Genomic DNA, 14,489 nt, shown 5'->3' on the forward strand with positions numbered 1-14,489 from the left:
ATATACAAAGAGCGTTCCTTCTCTCCGGGATAAGCGCTCCGGGATCGTAAACGCGCGGGTATCGTGATTGCCCGTCACGGCAATATATTCCCTGACCTTGTCGTTATCGCGCTCGTAGCGATAGGGAACAAAAGGTGTTATCAGGTGTTTGGAATTGCGCCTTCCATTATTCATTAGAGGCGAGCCCGGGCGGCGCGGCGGCTCTCTCGCATTTATTCGCGCCGCGGCCGCGCGGCGAAGATCGTCGGCGAATTTATGGCCGGACATCAAACTTATGCTCCGCGATCGAATGCATACAATTATAACCGTGCCTTCGGCGAATGACGTACCTCGCCTCATCATCCCCGAAGATGTTTCAGTTTTAACGACACCGATATCTTCATTCGTTACTACTGTCATTGTTATTATAAAGGACTTGGCTATTGTCATGTAGAGTTGGCATTTCTAAGAAAAGTTTCTGATAATATCTAATAGTATATCTAATATCTAATAGTATAGATCTATACTACTAAATTCGTGTTAAATTATTTATTTATATTCAACTTGAGTCATTTTTAACCATTCCTTTAGATTGCCACTGCTCTTGCTCAATATGTCATTAATTTAACTGAATCAATGAAGTTGAAATAATAAATTTCGACACACATGATGGTAGTTAAAAATAACAAAATGTTATTTAAGTCAAGGTATTAATTCATCCTTTAATATTTAACAGTGTATATGATTCGAACCTGTCGAATAGCAATCTTAAAATATCGGCGCTTTAACCAGTACTCCGAAAGATTGCTAACGGATATTTAGTATCAAGAGAAAAGATATCGATGCTGGGACGGGGTATTTCTAAGGCCAATGCCGCAACCAGTGGCGTAGCGACGACACGGGGCGCCGACGCCTACTCTTATGCAGCCCGGTGTGCAGAGCTGCAAGCGTGCTGCGCGAGTCTGCAGGCGGTGGCGGCAGCGGCGGCAGCGATCGATTACTTTTACCGGTATATAGAAAGGAGCAAAGCGCGCGGTGGCGGCGGCGGCGGCGACTCCACCTCGTGTTCTCCAAGATTTCTCTCTCTTCCTCTCTTTCTCTCTTCTCTCTTCTCTCGAGAATGTGGGCATATTAACGACAATGGTCGTTGTTGCCGGTGCAAAACACTTAGATATTACAAGTTTCTATTAGCATCGCATGTCGCGCATCGAGGTGCGTTACTTGTCGCCGTTAACGTTAATGTTAGTGCGAAGCGGTTTCCACGCTCGCGGCTCTGAACAATGAATCGCGTCTCAGCAGCCCCCCGTTCTCTCTTTCTATCTCTTGCGGTCTAAACCGCGGAAATCCTCGTATGCAAATAATATGTAATTTGGAATCATCCGACATAAAGTTAAATGCAGCGCTGCAATTTCAATCGTTGCGAATTTAAGCGTGATAAATTCACCGCACAAGATGTTCGGTGTATTTACACACCGAATGTATGAAAGCACAATTTACATCGAATTGATGTGTAAATATATGCAACTATAAATTTATTTCATTGCACGTTTCGGTATGTTTCAATGAATATTACTGTGCCGTTTCGATTATTCATCAATTATTATTCAGTTGCCAATCGGCTCGCACGTAATTCAGCTCGACGTCAAAATGATTTTCGGCGGATCAGAATGTCGGGCGCGTTCAAAAAGCGATCGACGGGCAGCGCGGCGCGTTTGAAATTCCTCCAAGAAGCGAGCCTGTACAATCGAATCCATTGAGGCTAACGCATACTTTGCCCCGCGGCGAATATCTATTTTTAACTATAATGTGGCATCCGTGTATATGACTACCGCGGCGCGTCTACCGATCGAGAGTACCAAGAGTCAACGAGACTCGTCGTGGATGTCCAGCCGGAGTGTATGTACGCACGCGGTGAAACCACTCGTGAACGGGCGAGTGCGCGCGGCGGGAGATAAGTGTGAATTAATGGCCGTTTGCCCCGGGGTCGAAAGGTCGAGTACACCAAATTGATACCCCGTACAGCGTACAACGAGAGAGAGAGAGAAAGCAGACGCAGCTGCCCGTTTCTAATACCCGATACGTAACCCGAGCGTTCGTTCGTCGAATATCTACGCACGCCGGAAAAATTGCATTGAGCTGTTTAACCCTTCACCTCTCCCGCTCACACGCTCCACCTATAATGTGCATCCTACTCTGCGCGCGTTCGGCAGAACGTCGAGGTCAGATCGTTCCGTCGACGGATGCGAAACGAGCTAACGTATCGACGATAAGCACTTTCAATACGATAAAACATCGGAAACGGAATTTCTCGCAAACCCAAGTGAAGTCTGTGCCGTACGCCAGATGGAAACTGGAAACTTGCCGTTAGAAATCAATGTTTTCTCTCGGATTTGCGTATACTCGGCAATGAGGAGAGAATTTCTCTATGGCACTTGAAACAAAAGTAATAATTAAATAAAGTTTAATCTAAGAAACGCGCGAGCCAGGCTCATTTGAAATGCGACACGGCGCGGCGCCGCGGGAAGTGCAATGCGCGAGGAATAATAAGGTATGCCATAATTTATTTGCTTTCATAATAAAGTCCGTTACTCGAGCTCCGTGGATGAGCGCGGACGTTTAGTTTGACTTGGGCGTTACGACGAGCGAAACAATGACGTATTGCGGTGGTGCAACGACTGTACCCGTGTTGCGTGTCTATTTTCGTTGGATTTAACCGCCGTCACCGCCCGACATAGCGGATAAGTTATCCGCGCGCGCTTCACAGCAGATCGAAAATGCCGCGATTATTTATACATTCGACATACGTTCCGCAAGGCGAGTTCCGTCATAAAGAAGCCCCAAGATGTTCCGCGAAATTGCTACGAGTGAGAGGAAAAAAAAATATGCGCATGAATTAAATCGGCGCTCTCCGCCAGAAGCGGTAGCGGAGCGACCGGTGTATGTACGTATGAAGTTTCACTTCTGGTACACCTTTCATCAAAATGGAAAACAGGAAACGGGAAACGCGAGGATATGCGCAATGTCGTCGACCGAAGCTGGAAATTCTGCTCAGAGTTTACGTTACACAAGTTACGAAGTGACAACGCAAGAAACGGAACACCCGCGGCCGTCGGATTCTCGCGAGCTTCTCGGCAACGCAAACACGAGTCGCGCCAACTAATTCGCTCGGTAAAAGGTCGGATTTTGACGGCGGAATTCCCCGTTCCTCGAGGTCGATTGCATATCTCGGTTTTAGCGGAAAGGAAAAGGGTCTAACAGAGGCGGCGGACGTTTTATATCCTCGCGCGAGCATTATAACGAAATATCGCAACGCGGCGCGGCGCCCATCGGGAACGCAACGAAGGAAATCGCGAGAGTAGGATTCTGGAACGGGGCCAGGACGGTTGCTAGGACCTGAGATCGGCCTTAAAGTGGAATTTCAGTTTCCTCGTGAAATGTGTCGCTCCTGGCCGAAACGGTCTTATTAACATTTATAGCGCGGATTTAACGGCGCGTTCGCCGTAAATTTCGCAACTCCCTGATCCCGTGGAAAGCACGCAGGAACAGCCGTTTTTCTCTTTAATCCTTGACGACGCGAAATTTGTACACGTCACTATTCGTATATTTTACAGGCCGAATTATATAGAGTAAAGTATTTGTAAAAACCACGTACAATTTTAAATGAATAACTTTGGACATACACGGTAAATGTATGTACGCGATGAACGGCATTTGAAAACTTGGTTTCTGAAGTTTTTGTATGTATACTTGATATTAGTATACGTAGTAGTTAACGAATTAAAAAAAAATGTATTTTTATTTCTTCTACGCTACATTGCGACAAAGTTTGAAGGATTAAACTTTTAAATACAATTTGCAAGGCCCGTTCATCACGTACACATCCAAAGTTATTAAAGTTTAAAACTGCATACGGATATTTTGTAAATATTCCGCATTCATAGTTGAAGGTGCGCGAAACGCGAGCCATCGACATAAAAATTGCGCAGCCAGCAACATACTCATCTTGAGAGATAATTAGGCTATATGCGGTACAATTGTTATAGCGCTCGGCTCGCAATAGCTAACAGGGTCACCGTGTTAATCAAGACCACCGGCAGGACGGAAGAACAGCGGGACGCAGCCTTTAATCCATTTGCGCTCATGAGCATAAACCGCCTCCATTATCAACCGCGGGCCATTCCGCCGCGAACGAAGCGCAGGCTGAGAAAAAAAATGGCACACGCCTCGTAAAGATCATTTGAGGTTCTTGAGTCCCTCCGACCATTTCATTTCGTTATTACAACGATCCGTTCTGTCGCCGGGAATAAATCTTGATTAAATTAATTTCGTTCGTCCGCTCGCCGCGTTACGGCTCCTTCACCAATTACACTCGGACGCTTATGCAGTGTTCTCCCTTGATTGAGAGAGAGAGAGAGAGAGAGAGAGAGAGAGAGAGAGAGAGAGAGAGAGAGAGCGGCTCGCTCGTGTATAAGGATTAAAGAGACCGCCGACGCAAAAACGGATAAAAAAAAGCGTCGGCGTAATGCGCGCGAGAACGAGGCTTTGGACGATGACTTCCGCGGTAACGACCTGGCAAAGGAAAAGGAAAAAAGAAACAGAAAAGAGGTGAGACGTCGCGTAACGCCAATCAACCGAGAACCGGTGTGTCGCGGGTTTGCCTTTCGCGGTGCGCAACGACGTGCACTAATTGTGGTACGAGACGCTCCTCACGTTACACAGGTTCATACGATTGCGTCACGGATGCGTGCCAGTTTCTGCTGCCTACGTGCGGCCTTGAAACGCGATGTCAATGTCGCGCGATACTCTTCCGTTTTCGTTTTCCTTCCGCGGTTCGTCTTCCGCCTTTGAAATGCAACTCGATGAGTCGAGATAATAATTTTTAAGAACATGGACAAAAAGTCATCTTATCCCTACATCTATAGCCTTGGCCAAAATTATTAGGGGCACCCTCATAATCATTATGCTGTACTAAATCCCAGGAAAGACTTCTATTGTTTAAAAGTTGTTTAATAAATTGCATAAAAATAAGAGAAAATTGTTGGGGCTAAGTGATATTCTATTTCTTCCAAAAGTAAATGTTTATTTTGAAATACTTTATTTTAATAGGTTGCCTAGTAAAGTTTTGGCTAAGACTGTATTTGCCTTCTTATCAAGAAGTACAAATAAAACAAATGAGCTTTAGTTTTTACTATCTTGCTCCATCGATATCAAACGCGTGTGTGTCTCGTTCTTATTCTCGCTAATCTTATTATTTTCTTGGGTTGTACCTTGCTTTTATTTTCTCTCAAACTCACACACCATCGCTCACGAAAACGTGGTGATGAGTACGTGATCGCAATATATTGAACTCCGGCGCTCGTGCGCTTGCTAAGTCTAAATGCAGCGAATTAGTCATTCCTGCGGGATAGACTTTTCTTAATTCGCCGGCGACGATATATCCCGTGTACGCTCGACGTGATACGAAACACAGTACGAAACGTTAATGCCGAACACGTGCTGCTCGCTCAAGAGAGGATAATTTTCTGCACAGACGGCACTGATAAGTGCTTAGACGGGCCGTATGTGAAAGAACGTCGTTGTACCACTTCGTCGAGCAACATTAACCGATCGGGTGAAGCTAAGCCTTGAATTTAAGCTGTGTACACACGGTGCAGGCGCGCGTAATCCTCGCGTCAGTGCTCGGCGGCAGCAAACTTGAGATTGCACGAAAGCGTTACAACAATGAACATAATAAATCACAATAAATTATAATGAAACATAATAAATTTTCCCTAAACTTGTAAATTTATGTAACCCCTTCACGTGTTCGTTTATAGAACAAATCTCTTCTTTATCGATCTGAAAACACGGAACAATTAATCGAACAATTAATCTGAACGCGGGATTTAATCGAACGTTTAAACGTCGTAAATGTGTTGCGAGATACACGCTCTGATCCTTGAGTAAATCTTAAGACTATCGTTATCGGAGAAAACTCTGTGAAAATACCAACGCGATGATACAGAACATGTGTCTCGCCGAGTCGAAAATATACTGCAAACTGCCGCAATTTTAGCGCGATCTTTGACCCACGGTCTAGGCTAGGGAGGAATGTTTCCGCGTCCCGAGCTCGAAGTGTATATCGAGCGTTAACGTTGTAAATGTTATATTCGCGTCACGCGCACGATACGCAATTCAAACAAAGTTCTATTTCACGGCGCGCGCCGCAATTTGCGCGCACGTAGCGTTTATGAATCATTTGCCGCGTCACAACATCACCTACGTTACATAACAAAAGGTCGCGTGTCGTGTTGTACAGCGGCGGACAAGCCGCACGTGAGAAATATCCTCGAAACTGAACACCAAACGAAATTTTTTTCCAACGCGATTCTGCGAGCGCGACACGCCATCACTCACAACGTGGCGGGATCGAAATTCGATTAGTCAGAAATACTGCTGACTACAATCTTAAAATATAGCGGGCTATATCAAGCCTCAATCCCTAAATAGACAGATAGGCAGATCGGAATTTAATTCCAAGAACGTCGGCTTGAGAATCGCGGACGTTTGCGAGAACGTTTGACATTCGTCAACAATACTGTTAAATATTAAAGGATAAAATTTAAACCCAATATCTTGAGTTAAATAACATTTGGTTATTGCCAACTACCATGTATATATGTATATGTCAAAACTTATTATTTTAACACAAAACAGAATTATTAATTCCATTGGTTTAGTTAAATTAACGATATATCGAATAGGAGCAGTAACCTATAGGAATGGTTAAAAATAACTCAAATTGAATATAATTGGACCCTACGAATTTAATAGTGGACCAATTTTAACTGCGCAGAAAGAGAACGATTCCGAATGGTTCCGCGAGAATCGCGAGATCGCCATCTTCCACGCCTTCGCTCCAATTCGCGTTATCTTTATAATCAACATTAGACACGTGGTCGGATCGATAAGGGAAAATTACGCGCTCGAACAGAACGAGATTCGCCGGTATTATAGAGGCACGTGGCGGCAGGTAGAACGAGGCAAGAAAGTCACGTCAAGGCTCTTGTCGTCGACCTTCGCCGTGGCTCGATCAAATCGTAACTATCTGAAATCGTAGCTAGTAGCCGTTCCGCGAGTGGAACATTTCAGAATCCCGCGCGTCGTCTTGTGATTATGCATACACGTTGAATATAAATCACCGATCTCATTTTAATTTACCGTCGGACAAACAGGAAGCCGCGTTTATATCTCGCTTGGATTTTCTAATCGCGCATTTAAAAATTACACAACTCATCTCGCTGTTAAATATTAAAAGATAAAATGTGGGCTAATACCTTGAGTTAAATAACACTTCGTTATTTTCAACTACCATGTGTGTCGAAATTTATCATTTTAACGCAAAACAGTATTTTAACTTCATTGATTTAATTAAATTAACATTGTTTCAGTTAAATTAGCAGCACGTTAAGTAACAGCGGCAATCTATAGGAATGGTTATAAAAATGACTCGAATTGAGGATAATTTGACACTACGAAATTAACAGCGCTGTACCATCCTGCATATAAACTAATGTCTTTCTAAACAAAAATATGAAAAGTTTCTATTCTCATAAATTAAAAGAATTGTCCGTAGAACAAAGTCTGCACGTAAGTAGATCCGCAATGATCGCGAAGAAAATTACGGCGGCGAGTTGGAGAATTGCGCGATATTTCGTCTTGAATATGTAACATAATTATCTTCGTGAAAACAAGAAATAGGACGTACAGTTCTATGTCCGTAAACTGGAAGAATCGTTTATAGAATGATGAAGTTGATACGAAAAGTGGGTATACACGGATTTGCAGTGGTCGCGAGGAAAATTACGGTGGCGCGTTCAGTGATAATAATAAAAGTATACCGCGCGACACGAAGCGGATCAATGCAACTTTTTCCACTCGCGCGATTATCTCTTTTCACCGCTCACGGTGATAAACGGGGTAAGCCCAAGATGGGACCCAAATTGGATAATAGCGAGTAGCAGAAGCTGCGTTCTCAAGCGTCTTTCTCTTTCCTCCTATTTATTTTCTTTATTTTTCCCCGCAATCACGGCGCTTTCGCGAGGAGCGCGACAAACTCCGGCGGAGATATAATCCGACGGATAAATTCAACGAGTCGAATGTTGGTCGACATTAATAATGCGACGAGTCGGAAATGCGGATTGAGCTATATACGTGTAATGCGATATTTGTTAATTAACGATTTTAGCAATATGCCCTCGTCAAATATTCAAATTCGGGATGTAATATAATTATGATTACATATACTAACTCCACTCTGCATCACGCATTGCGTCGCACATAAATTACACGACTGACGCGCTTTGGTTAAAAGCAAACAAATAATTACTATCATTAATAACAATTAACATCATGCGTGGAATGATCAGACATACAGTATTTCGTTATGCAATAATTATAGTTTTATGCAATGTATATATATATGATTATAATGTATCGTTTGTACATACATCATTTTATCAAAAAATACACAATCCGCTCCGTACATGGGTACATGATCTATGATCTATGTTCAAGATAATCTTGCAAATATATATTCGTTTAAAAAATCGCGCGATCACGTGACCGCGAGAGGAAACATTTACGCAGATACGTTCAGGCTGTAATCTTTCAAAGACAAAAACGCAATTATTCGATTCCGCTATCACGTGACCGCGGGACAGAATGTATCGGTGATAGTGTGATACGTTCACTCACCCTGGAGATGCGCAGGGGTTGATGCGTGTCGCAGCCGCCGTGCATGCGGAAGCCCCAGGGGGACCCGCCGTAGAGGGTGACTTCCCTCGCGCTCATCCCGCGTCGACACCCCCGCTCGCACCGTCGACACGCGCATCCGGTCTTTCCCGCGTCACGTCACACGTCGCGTCGCGTCGCGTAATAATCGTGTATGCGCGGCTAAGTTCGCGACACTCGAGCCCGCATCGCGCGGACCGCCGCGCGGGGAGGGTGGGGAGGCGAGACGACGGCGACGCTTCTCGGCGTGGCGTAACTCCGGTCCGGAGTAAACTCCGGTCCGGCGACGCGAAATCAGGCGCGAAATCCCATCGTCGTCGTCGTCGACGACGGGCCCCGTTTACGCCCACCGATGCAAAACGCGACGTTAAATCGCACGCACGCACGTACAATACGCGCGCACACACGCGCGACCCACACTCGTTCGTGGCTCGCGTTGAACTGACGGCGCGCGTCCTTCCTCCCACCCTCGCCATTACGCCCCCGCGCGCGTAGTAATCCGCGCGCGTACGCGCGCCCTCTCACCCTCCCCGCCCGCCCACCTGGTTTCGCACTCCGCGGGGGTGCGTGGCCTCCCCAGGACCAGGACCGCAATTCGGAGGCTTCTCCCGTTGCCCCGAGCACAATTTCTCTCTCTGCCTCGCGATTTTCTCGGAATCGTTTGGCGAGATCATTCCTGGAATTTTGCTTTTATTAGAATCTCTCTTTGACTTTTGTTATAGAATATTTTCTCGAGAGAGGAAACGATTCGTCGCAATACGTGTTCTGGTTTTTTAGGCCCAGAGTTCTCCACCGGTACCGTCTTCTATCTATATCCCGCACGCGCTTTTATTTTTTCCTTTTGCGCTTTATCGTTGTTCTCCACACGACGCGTACTCTCTCAACATTTTCACGGGCGATCAACACTGACTACCGCCCGTTTATCACGGATTCCCTCCTGCCCCCTCCCATCGAACGAAAAAAGTTTGTTACGCGCTTAGATAGTCCTAGAACAACTCGTTCTTTTTGTTTCTTTACCGCAAAAGACTATCCTTTTTTCTTGATGTCCTAGAAAATAAAACATATTACTTAGATATAATGTAACCGCACTGTAAAATACTAAAGGATGAAATTTAAACCAATACCTTGAGTCAGGTAACATTTTGTTATTTTTAACTACCATGCGTGTCGAAATTTATTATTTTAAAATATTAGTTAACTCATCTACTGTTTTAATTAAATTAACGACATATTGAGTAGGAGCAGTGGCGATCTACAGAAATTGTTAAAACGACTCAATTTGAGTATAATTTGACACTACGAATTTAACAGTGCGTAAAGATGAGATAAAATATACTTTTATATAAACATTCTTTAGTTATAGCGTTTAATCCATTTCTGGAACGACATTCCCGATTATAAAGCATTTTAAGGAATTCATATTCTTTTATGCTTAGGGACACGAAAATGGCGGAATTGGGGAAGAGAAAGAAGGAAGGAAGGAAGGAAGGAAGGGTGTCTGCGAAGGAAGATAAACGCGTCGCTGCGATTACATGGTCGACGTCAATTTGTAAAACAGAAGCAAGTAGTTATACAATATATCGAAATAAACGTCTATAATTTTATCTTCTTACTCATTTCATCTCATTTTCATTCGCTACATATACGTGGTCTAACGCGATGAAAGCCGAACTCCATCTTGTCAGGAAATTTTCGCGCGATCGCCGAAGCTTTAATTCGTTCGCGCGGAAAATGCTGGCGAAATGACGTAACGGTGCAAAACGTCCAGTCGTCAAATGTCACTATCAAGTGACTTTAAAGGCGCGTCCATACGAGGATTTGGGGGATTTCGATAAACACGATCCGCCAATCGCGAGGTGCCGAGAAGCGCCGATCGTTGGCTGTCGTAGTACAGCGAGACTCTCATGAGAGACGAGCATGAAATTATTGAAATTGTAAATTGTACCCGTGGAAAGCCATGACATCGGAAAACATCGTGCACGGAGCGGAGAAATGAGGTGTACCACCGCCGCGTCGTGACGTCTTCGAGGGACTTGGCGCTCGGGGACTCGGGACTGGCTCGGGACAACGCACGAGGTTAACTCCCGCCCGGGGTACACGCCGCCGTAACCAAATGGTTACGATCCCGCGTTATAACCTACGCCGCGTATGCGATCCCAACATCAGCTGATGAGCTCGACGTAACTGCGCGCACGACAGCCGGATTTTCCGAACGTTTCGCACCCAACGGATACCCACGGACGGGGGAAACGTCGCGATGGCAGACCTCGCCCTGGGGGAGCTCAGCGGCGATCAAACCGAGAAAGTACTGCAGTTTCAGGTACGCGGTTCTACGTTCTTTATCTTAAGGTCACGCGCCTTATTCCGATATTCGTTATCGTGAATAACGATACATAATGATTTACCTCCAGGATCTCACCGGCATCGAAGACCTCTCGGTATGCAGAGACGTTTTGCAGAGGCACAACTGGAACCTGGAAGTGGCGGTTCAGGTATCGTACATTATCTCCCTTGTGTATCTCTCAATCTGTTCTTGCGGCGTTTCACCATTCACTATATTTTAATATAATTTCGTATATCAAACGTCATCCGAAATGAATAACTGAATGAAGCTGTATCCTTTCTTTGTTTGTGACGAGCAGCGGCATATTTATTTATTATTTTATTGCTGATAATTTTTCAATATTGCCCAATGGATGCCTTTATGTAAGCGTCACATGTCACATACGAGCTCTGATTTATGTTATTCAAAATGCTTCTTGTGTGCAGGAGCTTACTTTGTGTGTTGTAGGAACAATTGAACTTGTACGAAGGCAGACCATCCATGTACGCACAGGACTCGCGTGCCCGCCCGCCACAGGTTGTAGATGACAGTAGTTCCAGAATTTATTTTAGTTACCCAGGAAGCTCCGGTGGAGGCGGCGGTCTCTTATCCTACATTTTTTCCATGTGTTACAATCTAGTGAGCAGTATCCTACAACTACTTTTTGCAATATTTAAGAGAAATGTTAGACCTGGTAAGTAATGTATACAACACACAATAATGAACGTTACGTTCATTCCGTTTACGAGTCAATTTCAATTTCTTAAGAATCGACAAAGAGATTTATGTAGGATATTTCATTATTGTGCTCAAAATAAATGTTTAGAAGCGCAAATTTTTCTCTAAGCTACTTAGATTCAATTAAAACCTTGCAAGATAATAGTAATCTACTGATTACAAATTGATAAGACTTAATCTCGATAATTCAAGATTACGATAATCATTATTCTTGTCGCCGTGTGTACGTGTAAATTTATAATTCATGCACTGTAATTGAAGCAAATAAATGATATCTTCCAAGTGTCCGCCGATCCAGTGGAAGATGTAGTCAACTTTATTAGATCGTATGAGGAGCGTTACGGTAACACTCACCCAGTATTTTACCAGGGCTCCTACAGCCAAGCTCTTTCGGACGCGAAACAAGAATTGAGATTTCTGTTGGTATATCTGCATAAGGATGAGACTCAAGAAGTCGACCAATGGTGCAGGTAATCCTATGATTACTTGCAATTACTTTTTTAATAGACAGCATGTACATAAAATATATAATGTGATGAGAAATGTATCTTTTTCAGAAATACATTGTGCGATCCAGAAGTGATACGATATATAAATATCCATACTTTGTTCTGGGCATGTAACGTAAAGTCCGGAGAGGGTTACAAAGTCGCGGAAGCACTCAAATTGGGCTCATATCCCTTTCTAGCGCTGATCGTGCTAAAGGACAATAGAATGACAATAGTCGGTCGGTACGTAAAGCTGATGTGTCTGCATACTTTAAAACAAACATTTGTGTATTATTTCAATATTTACAATTTATTTAACTTAATACATAAACTTGTTTTTCTATCTTACAGATTGGAAGGCGCACCATCTTCCGCTGATTTAATGTCGCGATTGCAAACGATCATAGAACGTAATGAAATTAATCTGATCCAAGCACGTCGAGACAGGTAATTGGAATATTTCGTAAGATTTAAGATCTGGAAATAAATCTGGCAATGATGCAAAACTTGTGTTACCTTTTGAAAATCTGCTAATGTATAAAGATTGGGGAAATGAATGTTATTTATCGTATCTTTTGATTGGTATTTTAGAGCGGAACGTAGCGCGGCGCAATCGCTTCGGCAACAACAGGATCGCGCTTACGAGGAGTCGTTGCGCGCGGATCAGGAGAAAGATCGCATAAGAGAAGAGGAACGAAGAGCACGCGAGGAGCAAGAGGCCCGAGAGAAGGAAGAGTTGAACGCTCAAGAGCTGGAGATACAACGTATACGTATCGAGAAAGAACTGACTATTGGCAAAGTGCCACTCGAGCCGCAACCATCTAATCCCAATGCGTGTCACCTTCAAATTAAGCTTGGAGAAAGAACGATGAAAAGAAGATTTCTTATGACCGATACAGTCAAGGTATAATTGCGAATATAAACAATCGTAAACATGAATCAGAAATATTTTTAATTAATATATGAACAATTTGCAGAAGTTTTTTTTTTATTAGACATTCGTACATACATAATTGCAGCAATCATTTGTTATTATTAACTTAGCGAAATAATGATATACAATGAAAATAAGGGTTATTTTCTTATCTTTTTCAGGACGTTTATCACTGGATATTCAGCCAACCAGATTCTCCAGCGAGTTTCGAGATAACAACGAGCTATCCCAGAAGAATCCTCTATCCTTGTAGAGACATCTTGACTCTATCGGATGCCGGTTTAACCCATAGAGAGGTCCTTCACGTTAACGATCTAGACGACTAATCGCAATTCATTTCGATACGACATTCTTCAAGTTTTAGTATCATTCCACAGGAAAAATGATACTGTCATGTGAAAGACACTTGTCAAGAGACACAAGCTCATGCAGCTTATATACACAAAATGTAAACACACACACATATACACACACATGTATACATAATATATATATATTTGATACATTCTAGTACTTTATGTGAGGTATACTTTACTGGATGAAAAATATGATTGCACAAAATATACCGAAAGATAGGAATCAAAAAAAGGGGGGAAAAAGGTGTGTCTGTAAATGCAGCTTATTTAAATTAACAATCGGTACTTTGACCATCGCATTTATTGAAAAATGCATTTCATATAAGTGAAAGAAGAAATGATAGATAGGAATATATATTAAAATTTTTTTGCGTAACAAAATGATCTCGTAAAAAAATTGTACTAACCATTTCTTTTATATCTCTCTTTCGACACTAACACTAAACTTGTGTCAATATTAAAAGAGCAGTGATATGTATGTTACGATTGAATTTCGACGCTTGGATAAATTTCATGCGTCTATGTATTTCATGCACACTCTTGTAAATTTGTTCCCTCTGTCATACACAAAATTTGTCTAATATATAATTAAATATATAAGGAGGGGGGAACACAGAACATTTTTTTATATATATGTTTATTGTGCAATCAGTTTCTTATCAATAACAGGCGCATTCGTTCGATACTTCTGCGGTCCAGAATAAGTAATATCGAGAGAATGGTTAATAAATTCTATGAATTCCACATATATATGTAGATTCCGATAGAAAAACTTTTGATTGCCGATTTTTATCAACCAATTATAGTATTATATCCAATGGTATTCACATATTTTGATTTAAAAATGTGTAACGCGCCTAGTTATACGTTCGATGTCTGGTACAAAAAGAGCATTGAAT

At 42.9% G+C, this 14,489-nt stretch overlaps 2 protein-coding genes across 18 annotated transcripts in view; one reads left to right on the plus strand and one right to left on the minus strand.

Moving 5' to 3' along the window:
- Cap (Cbl-associated protein) overlaps positions 1-9,870 on the minus strand; it is a 74,659-nt gene extending 64,789 nt beyond the window's left edge. For 9 of the 17 annotated variants that reach the window (XM_071783740.1, XM_071783747.1, XM_071783746.1 and 6 more), the window contains exon 1: positions 8,716-9,868. In XM_071783740.1, coding sequence (XP_071639841.1) covers positions 8,716-8,811 — 96 coding nt within the window. In that variant the 5' untranslated portion in view covers positions 8,812-9,868. Of the gene's footprint in view, positions 1-8,715 lie in introns of all 17 variants that reach the window. The other 8 variants (XM_071783755.1, XM_071783753.1, XM_071783749.1 and 5 more) reach the window with 7 other exon arrangements.
- Positions 9,871-10,193: 323 nt separating this feature from the next.
- Positions 10,194-13,737, plus strand: Faf2 (Fas-associated factor 2). The gene is made up of 8 exons (XM_071783818.1): positions 10,194-11,071; positions 11,163-11,243; positions 11,543-11,768; positions 12,096-12,282; positions 12,370-12,543; positions 12,652-12,747; positions 12,892-13,204; positions 13,396-13,737. The coding sequence occupies exons 1-8, from the start codon at positions 11,009-11,011 to the stop codon at positions 13,558-13,560; spliced, it is 1,305 nt and encodes a 434-aa protein (XP_071639919.1). The 5' UTR covers positions 10,194-11,008; the 3' UTR covers positions 13,561-13,737.
- Positions 13,738-14,489: the final 752 nt, after the last annotated feature.

Source organism: Temnothorax longispinosus, chromosome 7 (genome assembly GCF_030848805.1).
Source record: "Temnothorax longispinosus isolate EJ_2023e chromosome 7, Tlon_JGU_v1, whole genome shotgun sequence".
NCBI classification, from domain to species: Eukaryota; Metazoa; Arthropoda; class Insecta; order Hymenoptera; family Formicidae; genus Temnothorax; species Temnothorax longispinosus.